This window comes from Symphodus melops (assembly GCF_947650265.1).
Source record: "Symphodus melops genome assembly, chromosome: 22".
Classification (NCBI taxonomy): Eukaryota; Metazoa; Chordata; class Actinopteri; order Labriformes; family Labridae; genus Symphodus; species Symphodus melops.
Window position 1 is genome coordinate 4,725,655 of NC_136712.1, and position 15,910 is coordinate 4,741,564.

The following is a 15,910-nucleotide window of genomic DNA, read 5'->3' on the forward strand; positions in this document are numbered from 1 at the left end:
TGAATCGAGACAGACATGAAGAATTGTTTGTTTCAGAAAGTGAAAATTTGTGTTTGTCTATGGAATTTATGTCATCGTCAAGCAGATACTTTTTTCTATCATTTCAAGGATGATCTTATTTCATTGGAAAAGAACTTGAGGACACATTTAATTCTCTGTATTGAAGGCTTTGCATAAATGAGGCACCCCGCCCCCCCCTCCATACTTTTAAGCTTCCTCTTACTCGGGGTTGTGTGTTTGACCTCTCAGGAAACAGTTGGGGTCTTTTTTTTGTTGTTGCTGAAAACACTACAGGCCTGCACTGCTACAACTGAAACTCAGAGACTAAATTAGCTCCTGAAAAAAAGTCAGCTGCAAACACCTGTTGGCTCCGAACACAAACGACTCTCAAACCCGCCAATTATGAAGGCGTTATGACAGCGACGTCTCGAAACTTATTCAAGGTCTCTTTGTTTCGAAGAAGAGTGTGTAAAATAACTCGATGTAAAAACAGATGATGCTGGTCTATGGAAACGATGTGGAGGATTCAAACAGACTTGAGCGACTTCTTTGAGGACGGTTTAGCCCTGTTTGTAAATACAGATTACATGGAGCATAGTGCAGGAAACAAGCACAACACATTTTGTCAGTTTTAATAATCACAAGTGATGAACAGATACACCGCTCAACATCAGCAGCAAAGAGAAACTTCAGTCAGATATTGATACATCAGTTAACATTTTATGACACTTCAGTCCAAAATTGGAGTCACCATATAGTCCACACACAATGCCATGAAGATCTTTTTTTTTTTTTTTGTAACGCCAAATAGTTCAAAGAAACAGCTGCTCTTATTTGCAGGAGCCGGACTTGCCCTTTGCCCCGCGAGTTGTCTTGGATGCTTTGGAGCCCCTCTGATGGTCGCTGACTCGGTTCCGGAGCACGTAGATCTCGTACTTCTGCCTCTTGAGCTTCTCGCTCAGGTCGAACTTCTCAGCGTGCAGCTGGTTGAGCCACTGCCACAGTTCCTGCGCCTTCTCCGCCAGCTTCTCCTGGTTCAGGTGGTCGATGTTGAGCGGCTTCCGGCGCTCCATCAGGGCCTTCTTCTTCTCCTCCCGCGCCGTCAGCTTCTTGCCCTTCTTCTGGTCCACCTTCTGCAGGTAGCCACCGAAGGATTTGTTGGTGAATATCTTCTTCTTCTTTGCCTCCTCCTCGGCGCGAAGTTTGGCCGCCTCATCCTCCCGCCTCGCCCTTTCCTCGTTCAGACGCGCCTGGCGTTCGCGCTCCTGCTCCGTTCGGACGCGCTGTTGCTCGGCTCTGTCGGCCCTGCGGCGTTCGATGCGGTTCCTCAAGGCAATAAGCTCTTCCTCCTCCTTCTGGCGGCTGGAGAAGTGCAACTCGATCAGGCTTTGGAGGTCGTTGAAATCTTTCTCAACCCTCTTGCGGTGGAGGTCGTCAAAATCCACCTTCTCACCATCAGGGAGCTTCGGAGGAGCGATGTTTGGCACATATACTGTCTTATGCCGAGGTTTGCACTCCTCATGCTCATGTTCTTCTGCATGATCCTCTTTCTCCTTCTCATCCTCTTTTTCTTCTTCTTCTTCTTCTTCTTCTTCTTCTTCCTCCTCCGGCACGTCCTCCTCGTCCTCCTCCTGCTCGTACTCCTCCACAATCTCTTCAGTGTCGGACATGATGGTAAGAGAAAGCGGGACGAGCACCAAGACCAGCTGGAGTCTGAACACAGGAGCCTCGCAGGCGTTCTGTTTGGGAGGTTTTTAAAGGGGTCCTATCTGACATGTGACCACTGTCTTAGTCTTCACTGTGGGTCAACAGCAGGGCGGGTTTTGAGACAGATGGAAGAGTCTATTTTCTCCACACTGAGTCTTGTCAGACACACACACACACACCCCTACTTATCCCCCTGCAGCCCCCCCCAAATGCTCTCTGCAATGACCCTGCAGCTCCTCATTCCTTTGTAAGGACAAGATGAGAGACTATTTCAGATACACAACAGATGCGCACATATGCCCACGCCCTCCAGTCCCATAAAGACACTCAGTATAGCATCATCCTGAACAAATAACATCCATACTTTTCCAGGACTACCAAGCCTCTCGGGGCTGGAAAAAGACAGGGTTTGAAGTCAAATTAAAAAGGTACCAATGAGAAAGTTAATGAAAGTTCTCTGAAAAATAGACATCAGGGAGGTTTACCGTCGTCTGAATTCGGGGGGCTGGTTAATTAACTGTATTTCCATCATAAAATGAATTTTGCCACTGTCCCAATGACTTTCCAAATATTTATGCCATTTTTCATATATTTATATAATCCATTTTAAAATATGTAATAACCTTTGTTTTTAGCTTGAGACAAAACACATTTTAATTCATTTACACATTTTTAAAACCTTTACATTTACCACACTCAGAGATACAGAGAGGTAAGCAGTGTTTTTTAGGGGTCCAAATTTATTTATTTATTTTTTTTTAAACGTACTCTTGAGCATTGTTGGACTCTGCAAACTTCTGCTCTGTCTTATCCCCACCTCTGCATAAAACTGCTTTTTTTGTGTGCTGGTTTTTTTTAATTTTTTAATCCATGTAGTAAGCCGGACCATTGCTAAAGAACTGATAATTGATCTAAACAAGTCGACCAGTGTTCAGATGTTGACGTAGTCTAACCACAGCCCTGACTGCAAAACAACAGGAAAACCCAGAGATAATAAATGTATGAATTCAATCACACGAGAAACGTAAAGATAATATGTGCAGCAAGCTCCTTGTTTTGAAAGATGTATGGTCGGCTTGTTTCACTATGAACAACTAGACTTCAGATTCATGATAAAAAGCCATGCTAAATGTGCTTTTTTTCTGTCAATACATGTATCAACATCACTCCATTAACATTGAAACAACAGCCCAACCAATGAACCTCTGCTCTCTGCATTTTTTGCCTATTTTTCTGTACCTTATCTTTTTGCATTTTATTGTGTTTTATCCATTTTATCTGTGTATCAATTCCTCTAGATGTATCCAGCGTGCCGTATGTATTTGATCATTTTACACCTCACAGTAACTTTTATCATAACATTTAGTCATTGCATTGTATATACTAACAGTTGTTTCTGTACAAAGAGAGCAGCAACACAGCAGCAACAAAGGACTTGCAGTAGGAACAATGACGAGCAGGAGGAGCTTTAATGCCTTCAGCCTCGTCTCCTCTTTGGAATGTAATTAAAACATTCTTGCTATTGGAGGCTTTCTGCTCCCTTCACTGTGCGGATTAAAGCGTAATTACTCCCACGCTGCAACATTTAAATGCTGATGTCAAGAATTAATGTTTCCAAGTCTTGAGTTATCAGTGGAAAGAAGACAGACGCAGTTTTTAGAGGCTGAGATGACTGACGGGGGGAAACAGGTGCTCCCCTACGTCTGGGATTCCAAATGAATCGGTGACGTGTGCTTCTTTACGATAGAGCTTCATGCTATTCTGCTGCATACACACGAGGCAGAGAACACTTTATCTCCAGACGGTTTGCATTACAGTCTTAATTTAAATGAGTGAAGAGCGACTAATTGTGGCTTTGGAAGACAACAAAACAAATCTTCAGGCCCCATGTCTGCCTCACCCCCGTAGGAGACTGAGTTCCACTTTGACATGTCTGAGCAATACATGAAGACAGCAGGTGGCTCCAGGATAATCAAGACACCCGGGGTTCCTTGTTGCGAGGGACAACTGTGTCCATCAGCAAAGAAAGACAAAAAATGACGAAGGCTAAAAATAGTCGCACCCTAACACGGCTTCACATGGCAAACAGAGGGAGACAGTAACACTTTGTAAGTTTTATCCAAACAGTTGAGATAAAAAGAAACACTGAAGAAGTTCTCAAATCCCCTTTTGTTCTTAGAGGTTTAAAATTAAAGTCGTAAGTGAAGTAAACTAGTACACTGCAATTGAGAGTATGTTTGATGTCCTAAACAAACCATTTCTTATGCCGAGAATACATCATTTCAGTTTTATGTTTTCAGGCAACAAAGTCTGAACATTTCTTAGAAAGAGGCCTTCGACCTTTGGCAAGCAAATCTAGTCCCACAGTGACCTCTAGTGGACAGTTCAGTTTGTTTCACAGTTACATTACATGTCACTAATTCTGCAGGTTGGATGTATAGTGTATATAATGCCAATTATTTAGATAGTTCGCAGTGTGATTAATCTTAGTTTGATTACAGACATTGCCATTGAACATTTAAAGGTAAAGTCAATGATTGTATCCTGCATTGTGTGTGCTTTCACAAAGCACTTCATAATGCATCATGTGCTTTTTATAAACTGAAATATTTAAGTAGTGTACTCACATGGAAGGAATAAAAGAGAGCATATTTACTCACCAATCACCACACACGCAGAAGCCAGTCACGTCTTCATCTTTTTCCCGCTGCCTAGGTTTCACAAAAAGAAGTCGTTTAGCTTGCTGAACAAACTTATTTCTTTACATAATTTTTTTGTGTATGAAATATTACTTTTATAAAAATCAATACAGTTTGTTTGGTTTTTTTCAAACTAATATGTAGAAAACAAAAACCTTTCATTACATTGCATTAAAAAACACATTTGCTAGAAGTGACAACAGTAAATGAACACCAACCTAGATAAACATTTGGAGAGATATTACATGTATATAATAAATAATACACTCAGTTGCCAGTTATATGGATACACTTCAGGAGCATTGTGAAGAGGCAACCTTTTGTACTGTTTCATTGTTTAATAACGTCACCTGTATTAATGAAATAAACATGTAACACCTGGCTTACAATTGAGGCCTTTTAACAACAGGCAAAAACAACGCCTAAAACTTTCATTGTACATTTCAGTGTTTAGTGTTGTTTTTTAAATGAGCCCAGGTTATTCAAGACAACAACTAAAATGTAATGCAAGACCCAGTTTAACTTAATCTCAGTTAATTTAAGCATAGTGAACTCGGAGAAGATTTGAGCATTTCTTGTTTTTGATAAAACTGGTTGCAATGTGTTTTTACTACTATCTAGCATTGACTCATCTGTTGTAAGGTTATCCATCGATGTCCTCCGAGCCTGAGAGTACAAGAGCTAAACTATCTTAATACTGTACGTAAAATAGCAAAATACAGAACATAAACTGACTTACTGTAGCCCATAATACTTTCTTATGCTAGCTTCAGTCGGCTTATTGTTTGCCAGCAATATAGCTTTCAAGGGTTGAACTTTATGATGACAGTATAATATACATGTTGACCTCTTGCACGTTGCTGACAGGAGGTGAGATGGTAGCCTATAGTGGCGTCTTCCTTATATGGTTCGGTAGGCGGGACTGTTTCCGGCTGGGGTATGGAAGGCCAAAACGGTCACCATTTTGCTCAGAATACCAACATTTAATATTTCATTAAGTATGTTTAAAAAAACATCCCCAGGTGATGTATGTAGCCTTTATATGTTTGTAAAGTATGAATATCTGAAATATTTATTTTAGGTCGCTGGGTCATGTTAGTTGTATGTTACTCTGTGTTGGTGAGAGATGGTCACAGGGAGCTCTGTGAGCTCAGGTCAATTCATACAGGTTTACAGGAAAACAGGGAAATAGAAAGGACGAACATGGAAGACGATACGTTGTCTTTCTCTGATGGGAGGTGTCGGAGGCCAAACTCACAAGATGGTTCATTTGGTTTTCTAGTCATCTGCAATGGGTAACGTGAGCTGAGTTTGATGTCTGTTTGCTCTCACTTTCAAATGTGTCCTAGTGACATCTAGCGTCACAACTTTAGAAGCTAACACTCTTAACTCCTTTTGATGAGGCTGATGGTCTGACATGTTTATATGTGTGTAAAGAGAGAGCTACATGCATGCATGGATTGTGCAGTAACATTTTATGTTATTCTAGATGCATTATAAGTGAGCTGAGTAACACACTTTATGGTCACTTTTATCCAAAGATATGGAGTGAATTAAACATATTCATTCACATTTGTAAGTGAGAAAAGGTCGTGTAAACACTTGGAGGTTTAACTTGTTTGTCAGTGGATAAAGAAGCTGTGGTTTTTGTTGTGTTACTAGATGTTACCTTCATGGGCTTTAACAGCAGAATATAGTGCTGGGACGACAGCTGCCACGTATGAAAGGAGGAGCAAACTGCAGGCAAGAAGCAGCAGCCCCTCCCTGCACCGACGTGCGCCGAAGAGCTTGCACCAAGTTTGCATCAGTATTTTATAACTGTCATGTATAAACACATAAATAACTGGTCGTCAACAACACTGAGGAAAACTTTTCCTTGCGTGCGTAACATATGGGTTTTACTCCTGGTGTTTAAATATAGAATGTAAGCCAATGTTAAAGAGGAGTAAGAAGTATTCATTATTTCCTGGTGTTTTGTGTCAGAAAAGTGGACCCTTGCAGCGCAAGAAGTTTTACATGGGACTGCCCCCATCCGCATACCTCAGCACTAAAAGCCCCCGTGGAAAGACACGACGCGCTCCCTGATACGCTGCTGGTCCGGTTAGGGGGCCTGGACTGGAAACTAACTCCATCCACGACTGCAAGAAAACACCAGCAGCTCTCACTCTCTCTCCATCACACACATATCAGTCAGCTCCCATTCAAGATGACTGCAAAAAACCGGCACAAGAACAACTCGAGCGAGAAGAGCGCCGCATCCACTCCTGAGGATGCCTCGAAGAAAAGCCCAAAGAGCAACACCAGTAACGGGGTGAGTGGCCCCGCACCTCAAGGGCCACAATCAGGAAGCTGCCTCGGTCTGTTTTTCACCACAGTGTTTTATTTAGGGTTATTAGGAGCTGCAGGGTTTGCTGCTTTTTATTTGCAACAGGTAGTGGAGGAGATTCGTGAGACAAGCGCAAAACATGAGGACAGCGCGCGACAGAACGCTGAGCTGAGCACTAAAATGGAGAAAGTGGTTCAACAGGTATGTGGAAAAGATGAGAATCAATGGGGAGAAGCATGTTGCTCTGAGAAATTGCATTGTCAGTGAAAACACAACTTTTGTAAATTTCCAACTGAGGAAAAAAGCCTAATAATTTATGTCCAAGCAATGCAAGGCAATGTTGTTCCATTGCATAACTGTCCATATAGCTGTTGTGCTGTAGAGCTAACAGTGGGGGGTTGGGTCAGTGATGATTTGGTGAACTTCGTGTACTATTTCTCTAAGAAAAATTCCAAAAAGTTCAAATGAATACAAGCAAAAACACATTGCATGTGTTTCATTCTTCCTTTGTCCTGTGTTTATTTAGCTGGATCCAGCATACATTATTCTACTGTATAATTGGTGTGTTACACTTGAGATGTAGTGCAACTATATCCCTGACTCAAGTTATATGATGACTCACCTCTTCTTATGCAAATGTAAAGGTGGAACCTTATGTAAAAATGACTTCCCTGCAGTCAAAATGTCAAAATAGGCTTTAATGGTCATTTCATTGATGTCATCTTAGCATATATTTACAACCTAATATAAATAATTATGCACATTTTATGAATGTAATAATGTCATTTTTAATACACATTTGAGGAATGTAGACGTTAATTTAGGAATATAAATGAAATAAGTTTTGCATCATAAATCAAACTTTCAGTCACAGATGTGTCTCAGTTGATTTAGTCCAGCTTTGTCACAGCTGGCAGAAAGCTGGAAGAGCTCAATTCACTGAAGACCATGTGTCACACGATACATTACAATATGATAAGATATGAGAAGAAATGTATCTTGGGCTCAAGACAAATTAAGCTATGTCTGACCTGTGAAGTGATGGAGGGGCTTAAACAAGGATTAGTTTTATGATGGGTACCACTCTTTTGTTGAAAAAGCAATTTCATTTCATTTTGCACAGATGTCTAAAAAAGGATGTGTGATTGAGAGACTTATTTAGACACTGAAACGTTTTTATCCATTGCCTTAGGGTAACATGCTGCAGTGAGACACTTTCTGATTGGGTAATTTCCTGCTCCAGGAAGGAGCTCTGCTCGCATACATATTCAGTATGACAGTCAATGTTTCTGCTTTACCGTGTAAAAATGACAGGAAAAGGACCAATAAAGTTAAGTCATCCCCTCAGATGGTGAGTTTAAGGAGAGACAAGAAGAATGGATCAAAAGTCACAGAGATCAGGGTTTAGTCAGCAGTGTATCGTGTGTTTGTTTGCTTTGGGAAAATAGATGGAAAAAAATACATATTTGCAACAATTTGGAGAAGTTTGATCTTTTTAAAGAAAAGTTTGCAGTAATATGAATATAAAATACAAAAGCAATGATCTGCATTTCTATTAAGAGAAAGCAATCTTGAAATTTGGTCATTTTGACTTTTGACTTTAATACTTAATAAACTTTGAAGAAAAAAAAAACCTGCCGGGTTAACTGGCATCATGCACTGTTTTTACAGAAATTTACTGTATTGAAATGCATTGTTGTATGTGATAGAGTACATGTAAAGCTGTATTATTTGCCTGTATTATTTGTCATGAACAGGTGGAGTCTCTCAGGAGTATTGTGGATGGGCTGGAATCATCACTAGGCATCACACGGATGGAGCTGGAGGGGGCTGTCACTCGGATGAAGCGGGGCGAGGTGGAGACGAGGAAGGTTGACGAGGCCCTTCAGAAACTTCAGAACAATCTACTCAGGGACCTCTCCGATGGAATCAGTGAGGTGAAAGAGGCCAGAGAGCGAGACTTCTCGTCTCTGGAGAAAACTGTAGAGGAACGTCTGGCTGAGGTGAGTCAGTCCATCACAGCCAGCATGGCTGAGTTTACCGAAGCACAGGGCGTGGCACAGACCCAGCTGGCTGACCTCAAGGCCCGTCTCGGGGACATGGAGGACCCCACGCTCATAAAACAGGAGCTCTCTGCCATTATCGATGTAGTTGCTGAAATCAAAACGGCCTCAGAGGCTTCCGACGCTGCAGCAGATTCCCTTAGGCAGCAGATTGGTGCAGTGAGAGAGGAGCTGCAAACACGTAACAAAGAAATCGCCTCCTTGTCTGAGGAAGTAGAAACAGTGAGGTCTGTGGCTCAGGAGCATGTTGGGAGTCTGAGACTGTCACTGACTGAAGCTGAGGTTGAAGTCCAGACTCTCAAGGACAAAAGCGAGACACTGGAGAGCAGCGTGGAGCAGGCTGCTAAAGCTGTCCTTAATGTGGAGAAACAGGCGAGTGAAGCAGCAGCTCAGGTCAAGAAAACTTGGGATGACCTGGAAGCCAGAGTCAAAGCAGCAGAGGAAGGTGGAGATTCACATTCGACATCTGTATCAGACATCAGCACAAGAGTGGAATCAATATTTGGCAAATTTGACGTGCATGAAAGCACACTGGCTGCACAGGGACAGGCCATAGAGAAAATCAAAACCGGTCTGGAGCAGGAGTTGGAGTCACTAAAGGGCAGAGTGGAGGAGGTCAAATCCAACATGGACACCCAAACCCAGCTAACCTTGCAGGTGAGCGACTTGGAGCAGAGGATCGCCGCTCTGGAGGGTGGCAGCAAAGTGAAACCAGAGCAGCTGCAGAGCTTAACAAGCATGGTGGAGGGCTTGGAAGCTAAAGCTGCTAAGCTAGAAGGCCACGATAAGGCTATTGCTGCGCTACAGAAATCTCTGCAAGACACCACAAAGACACTGGCAGGTTTATCCAAAACCCAGGGCAAGAAGGTAAAGTAGGGATATAAAGTTAAGGGTGTGATGACAAGAAAAAAAACATGGACAATAATATTTCCAAAAGGGTGCCAATTAGCCTTTTTCGTATGGCGGCAAATTTTTCCCCCCAGTGTAAGCAGTAAAATGGTAGAGAATCAATTTCTCACATTGTAGGTTCTCTTACTATTTAACATTCCAATCCTTGGCTTAGCATTGGAAGAAATGGCCACAGTTTGATGTAGTGAATTACTCACTTTATGTTTTTTCATGAAGAATTTTGTCTCAGACTTAATGGTTGATGTTGCACATTTTAGTAGGTAAAAAAAAAAAAAAAAAGTTAGCTCAGGAGAGCAAGACAGAGCTGAACTGCTGATCTGTGAATTCAACTCCAAACTCATTCTGCACTGTAGTTTTTCTATTTCTAATGTTTCGATGTTGTTTTGTTTTTTACATTACATGCAAATGCTGTTTATTTACACCAAACTCGATGCAATAATGAGCTCTTTTTGAGCACTCCTTTTTTTATTCACTACATGTTTTTTTTGTTTTTTTTTCTACAAGAATAAAACTCTTGTTGACCCAGAGCTGTGAGGCATTCCTTCTTGGTGTCACGTTGATTTGTTGCTTTGCTTTAGCTACTTTCACGGTTACATCATGGGTGATAATTGATTGTGAGGGTCGAAGTGGAAATTCACACTCAAAAGGACACCTAAGCCATGTTAAAAACCCTCAAAGGAATTCTATCTCAACGACATGATCCGCGTTTTTCTACTGAAAAACAAAATGTGCAATCTTTGTGGAGTTAGGTGACAGATGATTTAACACCATATACTGCCTGAACACCACAAACAGAGCCCTGTCATATCTGCACACACAAATAACATGTGATTATCTCTTTGGGTGTTCAGATGTTTCTCTCTTCCAGGTGTTCTGCAGAAATGGGACTCCTTGTTGAATGCTTTAAGTTACAGTTGCATGGACACACAATGAATGCTAATAAGCCCTTTGAGTAAAGAGGAGGACCCAGCAGTAGCAAGGAGATACTCTCAAACATTACAAACTGGAATTTCAAGTCTTGGTAAAAGGTGAAGAAGTTTTTCGTCCAGGGTGAATCATACAAGGCGAGCAACGAAGTAACGTGGTAAGAACTACAGAAACTGCTTTCAACTAAGGCTTGACATGGAGAGGCTTTATGTGCGTGTCGGGAAGTCATTTGATCAATGTGCTTTTTAGTTCCACTTTTTAAAACTCCAACAGTCAATTAGGACCAGATATGTTCATATCACCTGCCTGCATGATCCACAAAAACAACGTAAATGATGCATCTACTTTAAAAGGTGCACAGAGAGAAGTGTTTGGAGACGGCACTTATGCCTCTATGCTGTATATAAAAATGAAGCTATAAGCCATAAAACTAAACACGAGGAGAAGACTCTGCTCAAAGACATTAGAGTTTTGCAGTCAGTGAGTGGCTTCACATTGCTTGTAAATTGAAACAGAATGACCATGTTTTAAAAACATGACATCAAAATAAGCAGCGAGTGTTCTTCTTTTATCTGACTAAAAGAGCTTTTATACAAAAGGGGAGGAGTCGGCCGTCCCGTCCATGTAAACGCAGCTCTAACACCAACACAGCCAGTGGGACTCAGGCTTCAGCCATGACTCAGAGAGACATTTACACAACAATACACCAGGTTCATAGATCATTCTGGTATTAAAATGATTTATTGCATTAAAACTTCAAACATTAGAACAGTTGAGCGGATCGTTGAAGTCAAGTGTGTCTCATGTCTGTATATCAGATATATCAGTTAATTCATTAACCTGTTTAGTTGTGACACTTAAATCTCCCTCTACTGCAGTGAGGTTCGCTAATGTCTGTCTGAGCTCAGCAATCTCCTTCTCTCTCTGACTCAGATCCTCTGCTAGTCTCCCTATCCGCAGAGTCAGGTCTGACACCTGAGGCTCAAACGCCACGAAGTCTCTCTTTATGGCAGCGACTTTCGGTTTCAAGTCGGAGGCGAAGGTCAGTGTTCTGATCAGACGAGCTCGGCCGCTCTCCAGCTCCGTCAGGCGCTCAGAAATGTGGTCGTCAGCCGCGTTGAGTTCAGGGACACGTTTGCGGAGCTGCTCAAGGGCCTGAGAGTTGCGTTCGGATTGGGAGCGGAGAGTTGAGACTCGGTCGATGCTGCCGGTCAGCACGTCCCCGATGCGTCTGACCATGCTGCGCTCCACCTGAGAAGTCTTGTCGTCCAGCTCTGCCAGCTGAGTCAGCAGAGACTCCAGTTCTGACCGCAGACCGTCCATCCTGCGAACGTCAGTCCTCACTGACGCCACCTACAGGAGGAACACAGAAGGTCAGAGACCAGAAGAAACACATAAATGGAACAAGTATGATGGGGACTATCACAGAATATCAGATTAAACATTTCCACATTTTTTGAATTTTTACCAGAAAAACAAAGCAAAGAAAAAACAAAAGGAAATACAATCAGCTGTTTTTTTAACAACTGATATATGAGCATTAGTATACTAAGTGTAAACTGAAACAACTGTTATTTGCAGCCTTGTTTTTATGCATTTGGTTTATTTTTTCCCCCCCTATGTCTGGATCAAAAAAGTAAAAGACAATTTTCCCACTAGAAACGGTCAAATAAAAGAAATGATGTGACACACCTTGTTGTTGAAGTCCTTTGAGATGGCCGAGGTTCGATCTTCAATCTGTCCCACGGCGTGTTTCAGTGCCGTCAGGCTGGTTTGGAGCTGAGTTCGTTTCTCATTCAGCCCCGAGGCCCACTCCTTCAGCCGGCTCACATCCTGCTCAAAGCCCTCCAGGCGGGGCTGCAGAGCCCCGAGACCCTCCAGCATCGGCTGGACGCTCTCACACTGAAACGGGACACACCATCGATGGAAACAACAGCAACGACTTTGTGAGTTTAGGAGCAACTTCTTTAAAGTGGTCAGACATTGAAATAGATGAAGTTAGTGATTTTAGTGCTCAAGAGGGTTTAATTAGAATAAGATTTTTTTTTATTTAAAAGGCAGATTTTATTAAATAAATGAAATAGTTCACACAGCTTTAAACACACATGATTTATTAAACATTTTTAAAAAACTCTTCTTGTATAAAATATAAGTACAACTGACTGATACATAGTGAAGGAAAAATAATGACTATTTATCAGTCATTATTTTTCATAATGAAATAACTGATTTGTGAGGTGCACATGTTGAAAAACATTCACACTGAACTCTTTTAGTCTTTGGTAGAAAATTCTGGGACACTCCTTCTCCCGAGTCGACTCAAAAGAGTGACATCATTCAGTGATGTCATCAGGGAGAGGTTGAGTCGTTTCATCATCTTTTTCCCATTCCTCCCAGGGCTCCTCCTCTTCCTCCTTCCAGCCTTCTTCCTCTAAAGCGTCCTGCTTGCTGTCAATCTTATTGTCCTTCAGGACCATGGTGAGTTCACGGACTGCCTCTCGGACCACGGAGAGCTCATTCTTCATCTTCAGGATGCTGTTTTGAGCGTGCAGCGTGTCCAGCTCCTGCCTGATCTCCAGGATTTCATTCAGAGCTTTCAACATGCTGTCTTCAGTCCCAAACACCTGCAAGGTCAACTCTTCTAGACGTTTCTCCGCCCCACTCAGGTCACCCCCCAGCCTCAAGATGGAGCGCACAGCCTCCTCTACCTGTGGAAGGTGCTTCTCACACTCTTGTGCCCGAGGGATGTGCTCCTCAAGCTGAGCTGTCAGCTCCACCTCCCTCTTGCTCAGGCTGCTGATATGCGCCTCCAGGTTGTGGATCTGCTTGGTGTTCCAGTCTAATTGTTCCTGTGCTCGCTTAATGTCGTCCTCCTCTGTGCGCTCCAGAGCTCGGGCATTCCTCTTAGTGCTGTCCTCGAGCTCATCCAACCTCTCGTCCAGCGCCCGGGCCCTCCGTTCGGCCTCGTTCACCTGGTCTGTGGCTCCAGCATGGGCTTCCCGGGACTCGGCCTTGAGAGCAGCCAGGTCAGAGGAGATGGCAGCCAGACGTTCCTGCCACGTCTCCGTTACGTTGAGGAAGTGGGCATTGACAGTCTGCAGGTCACGGCTCGCAGAGTTCTCATCGGCTTGCATGACCATGACAGAAGCGTGGAGAGCGGAGATGTCCTGTTGGAGTCTTGTTGCCAAGGAGACGGTGGAGAGCGCTTTCTGCAGGTCGTCCTCAGAGGCGGCAAGCTGCAGCCGCAACACAAAGGACATACGAGGGCTGTTTCTGTGGGAGCTCATTGGTCCTCAGCATTCATACATATTAAGTCAGAAACTAAGTGCATGCAAACGTTAAACTGAATTTAACTTAAATGTTTTGATACTGGACGTTGTGTTGATACTTTAGATGTAGGAGGCATGCGAGATTAGTTGAGGGAAGATAATAAAAAAAACAGACAATATTCTGCATGCAGAGGTTATTCATTAAGACAACGCCTTACATTTAACGAATAAAGCTAAGAAAATGAACATGTAAGGTTATTTGTGAAGGTTAAAATGCAGTTTTAGCCAAATAGCTTAGTCAGTTATTTATGTCTATTTCCTGAGTGGAAAGCAGTTCCATTAATAAAGTGGGCACCACAAACAACCATTGTATGAGGGTCCTGGAGTCCAGACCCCCCTGGGGATAAGCTGAAGCTGCCTGCACTCTGGATACGTGAAGGAGCTAATTGAGCCAGTACTGTTTTCTTAAATTGTGTGAATGGGTCCTTTAAACCTCCAAACTTCAAATCAACTCAAGAGATGTTCCGTGAACGCACCTTTTTAGAAACTTTGAGCACTTCTTCCTCCATGTTAAACAGACTTGAAGTCTTTCCATGTAAGAGTTGGAAGTTTTCTTCCATCGCGGAGAACCTCTGGTTCTGTTGCAGCACCATCCTGAATCAAAGAAAGACACAGGAAACTTCAGAGAGAGAAACACAACACAGAAGGAAACACATTCAGCAAATGTACAGAGGAAGTTTTGACTCACCAGCTCAAAGCTCCACATGCAGCCAGCGACAACAAGCACATTAAACTTCTTATATCAAAACACGAAGGCGTCTTATTGGCTGCTGCGTGGTTTCCAGCTCCCGTTTTTAATTTTTTATCTTCATCTTTACCATTTGAAACCGAACTTTCCGACACTTCATCACTTTGTTTGGGAGACTTCTTCCTCTGTTTGACCTCAGTAGGCATTTTAGCACACTGGGAACTTTTTGCCTGTGATAAAATTCAGCAGACCTCACAGTAAAACGGACCTAAGTTGCCATTAGTTCCGCTGCGGACTTAAATAAGACGACTGTCTCTAAGGTGTGTCCATAACGGATGCATTAAAGCGTAACTGTTACAAATCAAAGTGTTACCATCGGCAGCGTTGGTCGTATTATACCGCTACATGTATCCTTAGCTCCTTCGGAGGAAAAGCCGCATTCAAGTGCTCCTCTATAGCTCGTGAAAACAAACTCTCCCAACCAAGTAGCTCATATAATGCACTAAATTGCAATTGTGACAATATAAACGTTTAATTGGGGGTACATCGTTGTACTTAATATCATAGTAGTTATAAATAACAAGTATTTCAAAACAATATTACAGTTGAATGTCACGCTTCTCGCTTTATGTAGATGGTCTAACGTTTCTCCCGTATTAAACATTCAGATTTCCGACATTTTAAGACGTACCATAAACGCCTCAGCCAGCCACGTAAGCGTATGCCAAACTATTTCCTGAATGCGGCTGTGATGGACTATCAAAAACTTTCAAGGAGAACGGAAACAGATAATGACAGAGCTCCCATGAGGAAATGTAACAACAAGGGCTACTTTTACAATATGTCCGACCTCGAAACAGCAGGCAACTGCTTGAGGCCCCAGAACAGTGGGGCCCCTTGAGGGCCGACAAACTTAAACCAAAGCAGGAGCCTTAAATGTGCACATTTTGCAATGACAGTAGGAAACCTCCCAAAGGAGCCCCCGAATGAAAGTCAACATAGGCAAATAAAGATGAATTATCTGACACTGGCAGACATGATGGGGATGAACACTGGTTGGAGGGCCCCACAATTGGTTTTTGCCAAGGGCCCCAACAAACTCTGGAAGCATCACTACCAATAGGAATCGTTATTTACTTTTTTAGAAAGACAAGAAAAAAAGCATAAGAAGGGAAATTAAAAACATTTGCTGATTAAATTAATTGTAAATAGAAAATAGTTAAGTTCAGGGTGGTTTATAGAAAAGAAAACACGACTTTTCA

The 15,910-nt window shown here is 42.5% G+C and overlaps 3 protein-coding genes across 4 annotated transcripts; 1 reads left to right on the forward strand and 2 right to left on the reverse strand.

The window, feature by feature from the left end:
- Positions 1-633: 633 nt before the first annotated feature.
- On the reverse strand, positions 634-5,334 carry tnnt2c (troponin T2c, cardiac). The gene is made up of 4 exons (XM_079335212.1): positions 5,263-5,334; positions 5,146-5,183; positions 4,368-4,418; positions 634-1,793 (listed from the first exon to the last, which is right to left on the reverse strand). Exon 4 carries the CDS (start codon positions 1,668-1,670, stop codon positions 831-833), a length of 840 nt encoding a protein of 279 aa, XP_079191338.1. The 5' UTR covers positions 1,671-1,793; positions 4,368-4,418; positions 5,146-5,183; positions 5,263-5,334; the 3' UTR covers positions 634-830.
- A 1,050-nt stretch (positions 5,335-6,384) lies between these two features.
- Positions 6,385-10,231, forward strand: ckap4 (cytoskeleton associated protein 4). Its single transcript, XM_079335763.1, has 2 exons — positions 6,385-6,933; positions 8,490-10,231. Exons 1-2 carry the CDS (start codon positions 6,613-6,615, stop codon positions 9,669-9,671), a joined length of 1,503 nt encoding a protein of 500 aa, XP_079191889.1. The 5' UTR covers positions 6,385-6,612; the 3' UTR covers positions 9,672-10,231.
- Positions 10,232-11,353: 1,122 nt separating this feature from the next.
- On the reverse strand, positions 11,354-15,171 carry ikbip (IKBKB interacting protein). 2 transcript variants are annotated; one of them, XM_079335055.1, is made up of 4 exons: positions 14,649-15,167; positions 14,437-14,554; positions 12,324-12,533; positions 11,354-11,984 (listed from the first exon to the last, which is right to left on the reverse strand). In XM_079335055.1, exons 1-4 carry the CDS (start codon positions 14,852-14,854, stop codon positions 11,433-11,435), a joined length of 1,086 nt encoding a protein of 361 aa, XP_079191181.1. In that variant the 5' UTR covers positions 14,855-15,167; the 3' UTR covers positions 11,354-11,432. The 2 variants fall into 2 exon arrangements, with proteins under 2 accessions (XP_079191181.1, XP_079191180.1); XM_079335054.1 differs by lacking the exons at positions 11,354-11,984; positions 12,324-12,533 and adding an exon at positions 12,726-13,867 and having other exon boundaries at positions 14,649-15,171.
- Positions 15,172-15,910: the final 739 nt, after the last annotated feature.

What these genes read in the sequence shown, in the direction of transcription:
- tnnt2c (XM_079335212.1), bottom strand. Translation starts at nt 1,670, where the DNA reads ATGTCCGACACTGAAGAGATTGTGGAGGAGTACGAGCAGGAGGAGGAC.
- ckap4 (XM_079335763.1), top strand. Translation starts at nt 6,613, where the DNA reads ATGACTGCAAAAAACCGGCACAAGAACAACTCGAGCGAGAAGAGCGCC. An exon ending in TGGAGAAAGTGGTTCAACAG is followed by an intron (nt 6,934 to 8,489) that starts GTATGTGGAAAA and finishes TGTCATGAACAG; the next exon opens with GTGGAGTCTCTCAGGAGTAT.
- ikbip (XM_079335054.1), bottom strand. Translation starts at nt 14,854, where the DNA reads ATGCCTACTGAGGTCAAACAGAGGAAGAAGTCTCCCAAACAAAGTGAT. An exon ending in GCATGTGGAGCTTTGAGCTG is followed by an intron (nt 14,555 to 14,648) that starts GTGAGTCAAAAC and finishes TCTTTGATTCAG; the next exon opens with GATGGTGCTGCAACAGAACC. An exon ending in TGCTCAAAGTTTCTAAAAAG is followed by an intron (nt 13,868 to 14,436) that starts GTGCGTTCACGG and finishes TTGCGGCTGCAG; the next exon opens with CTTGCCGCCTCTGAGGACGA.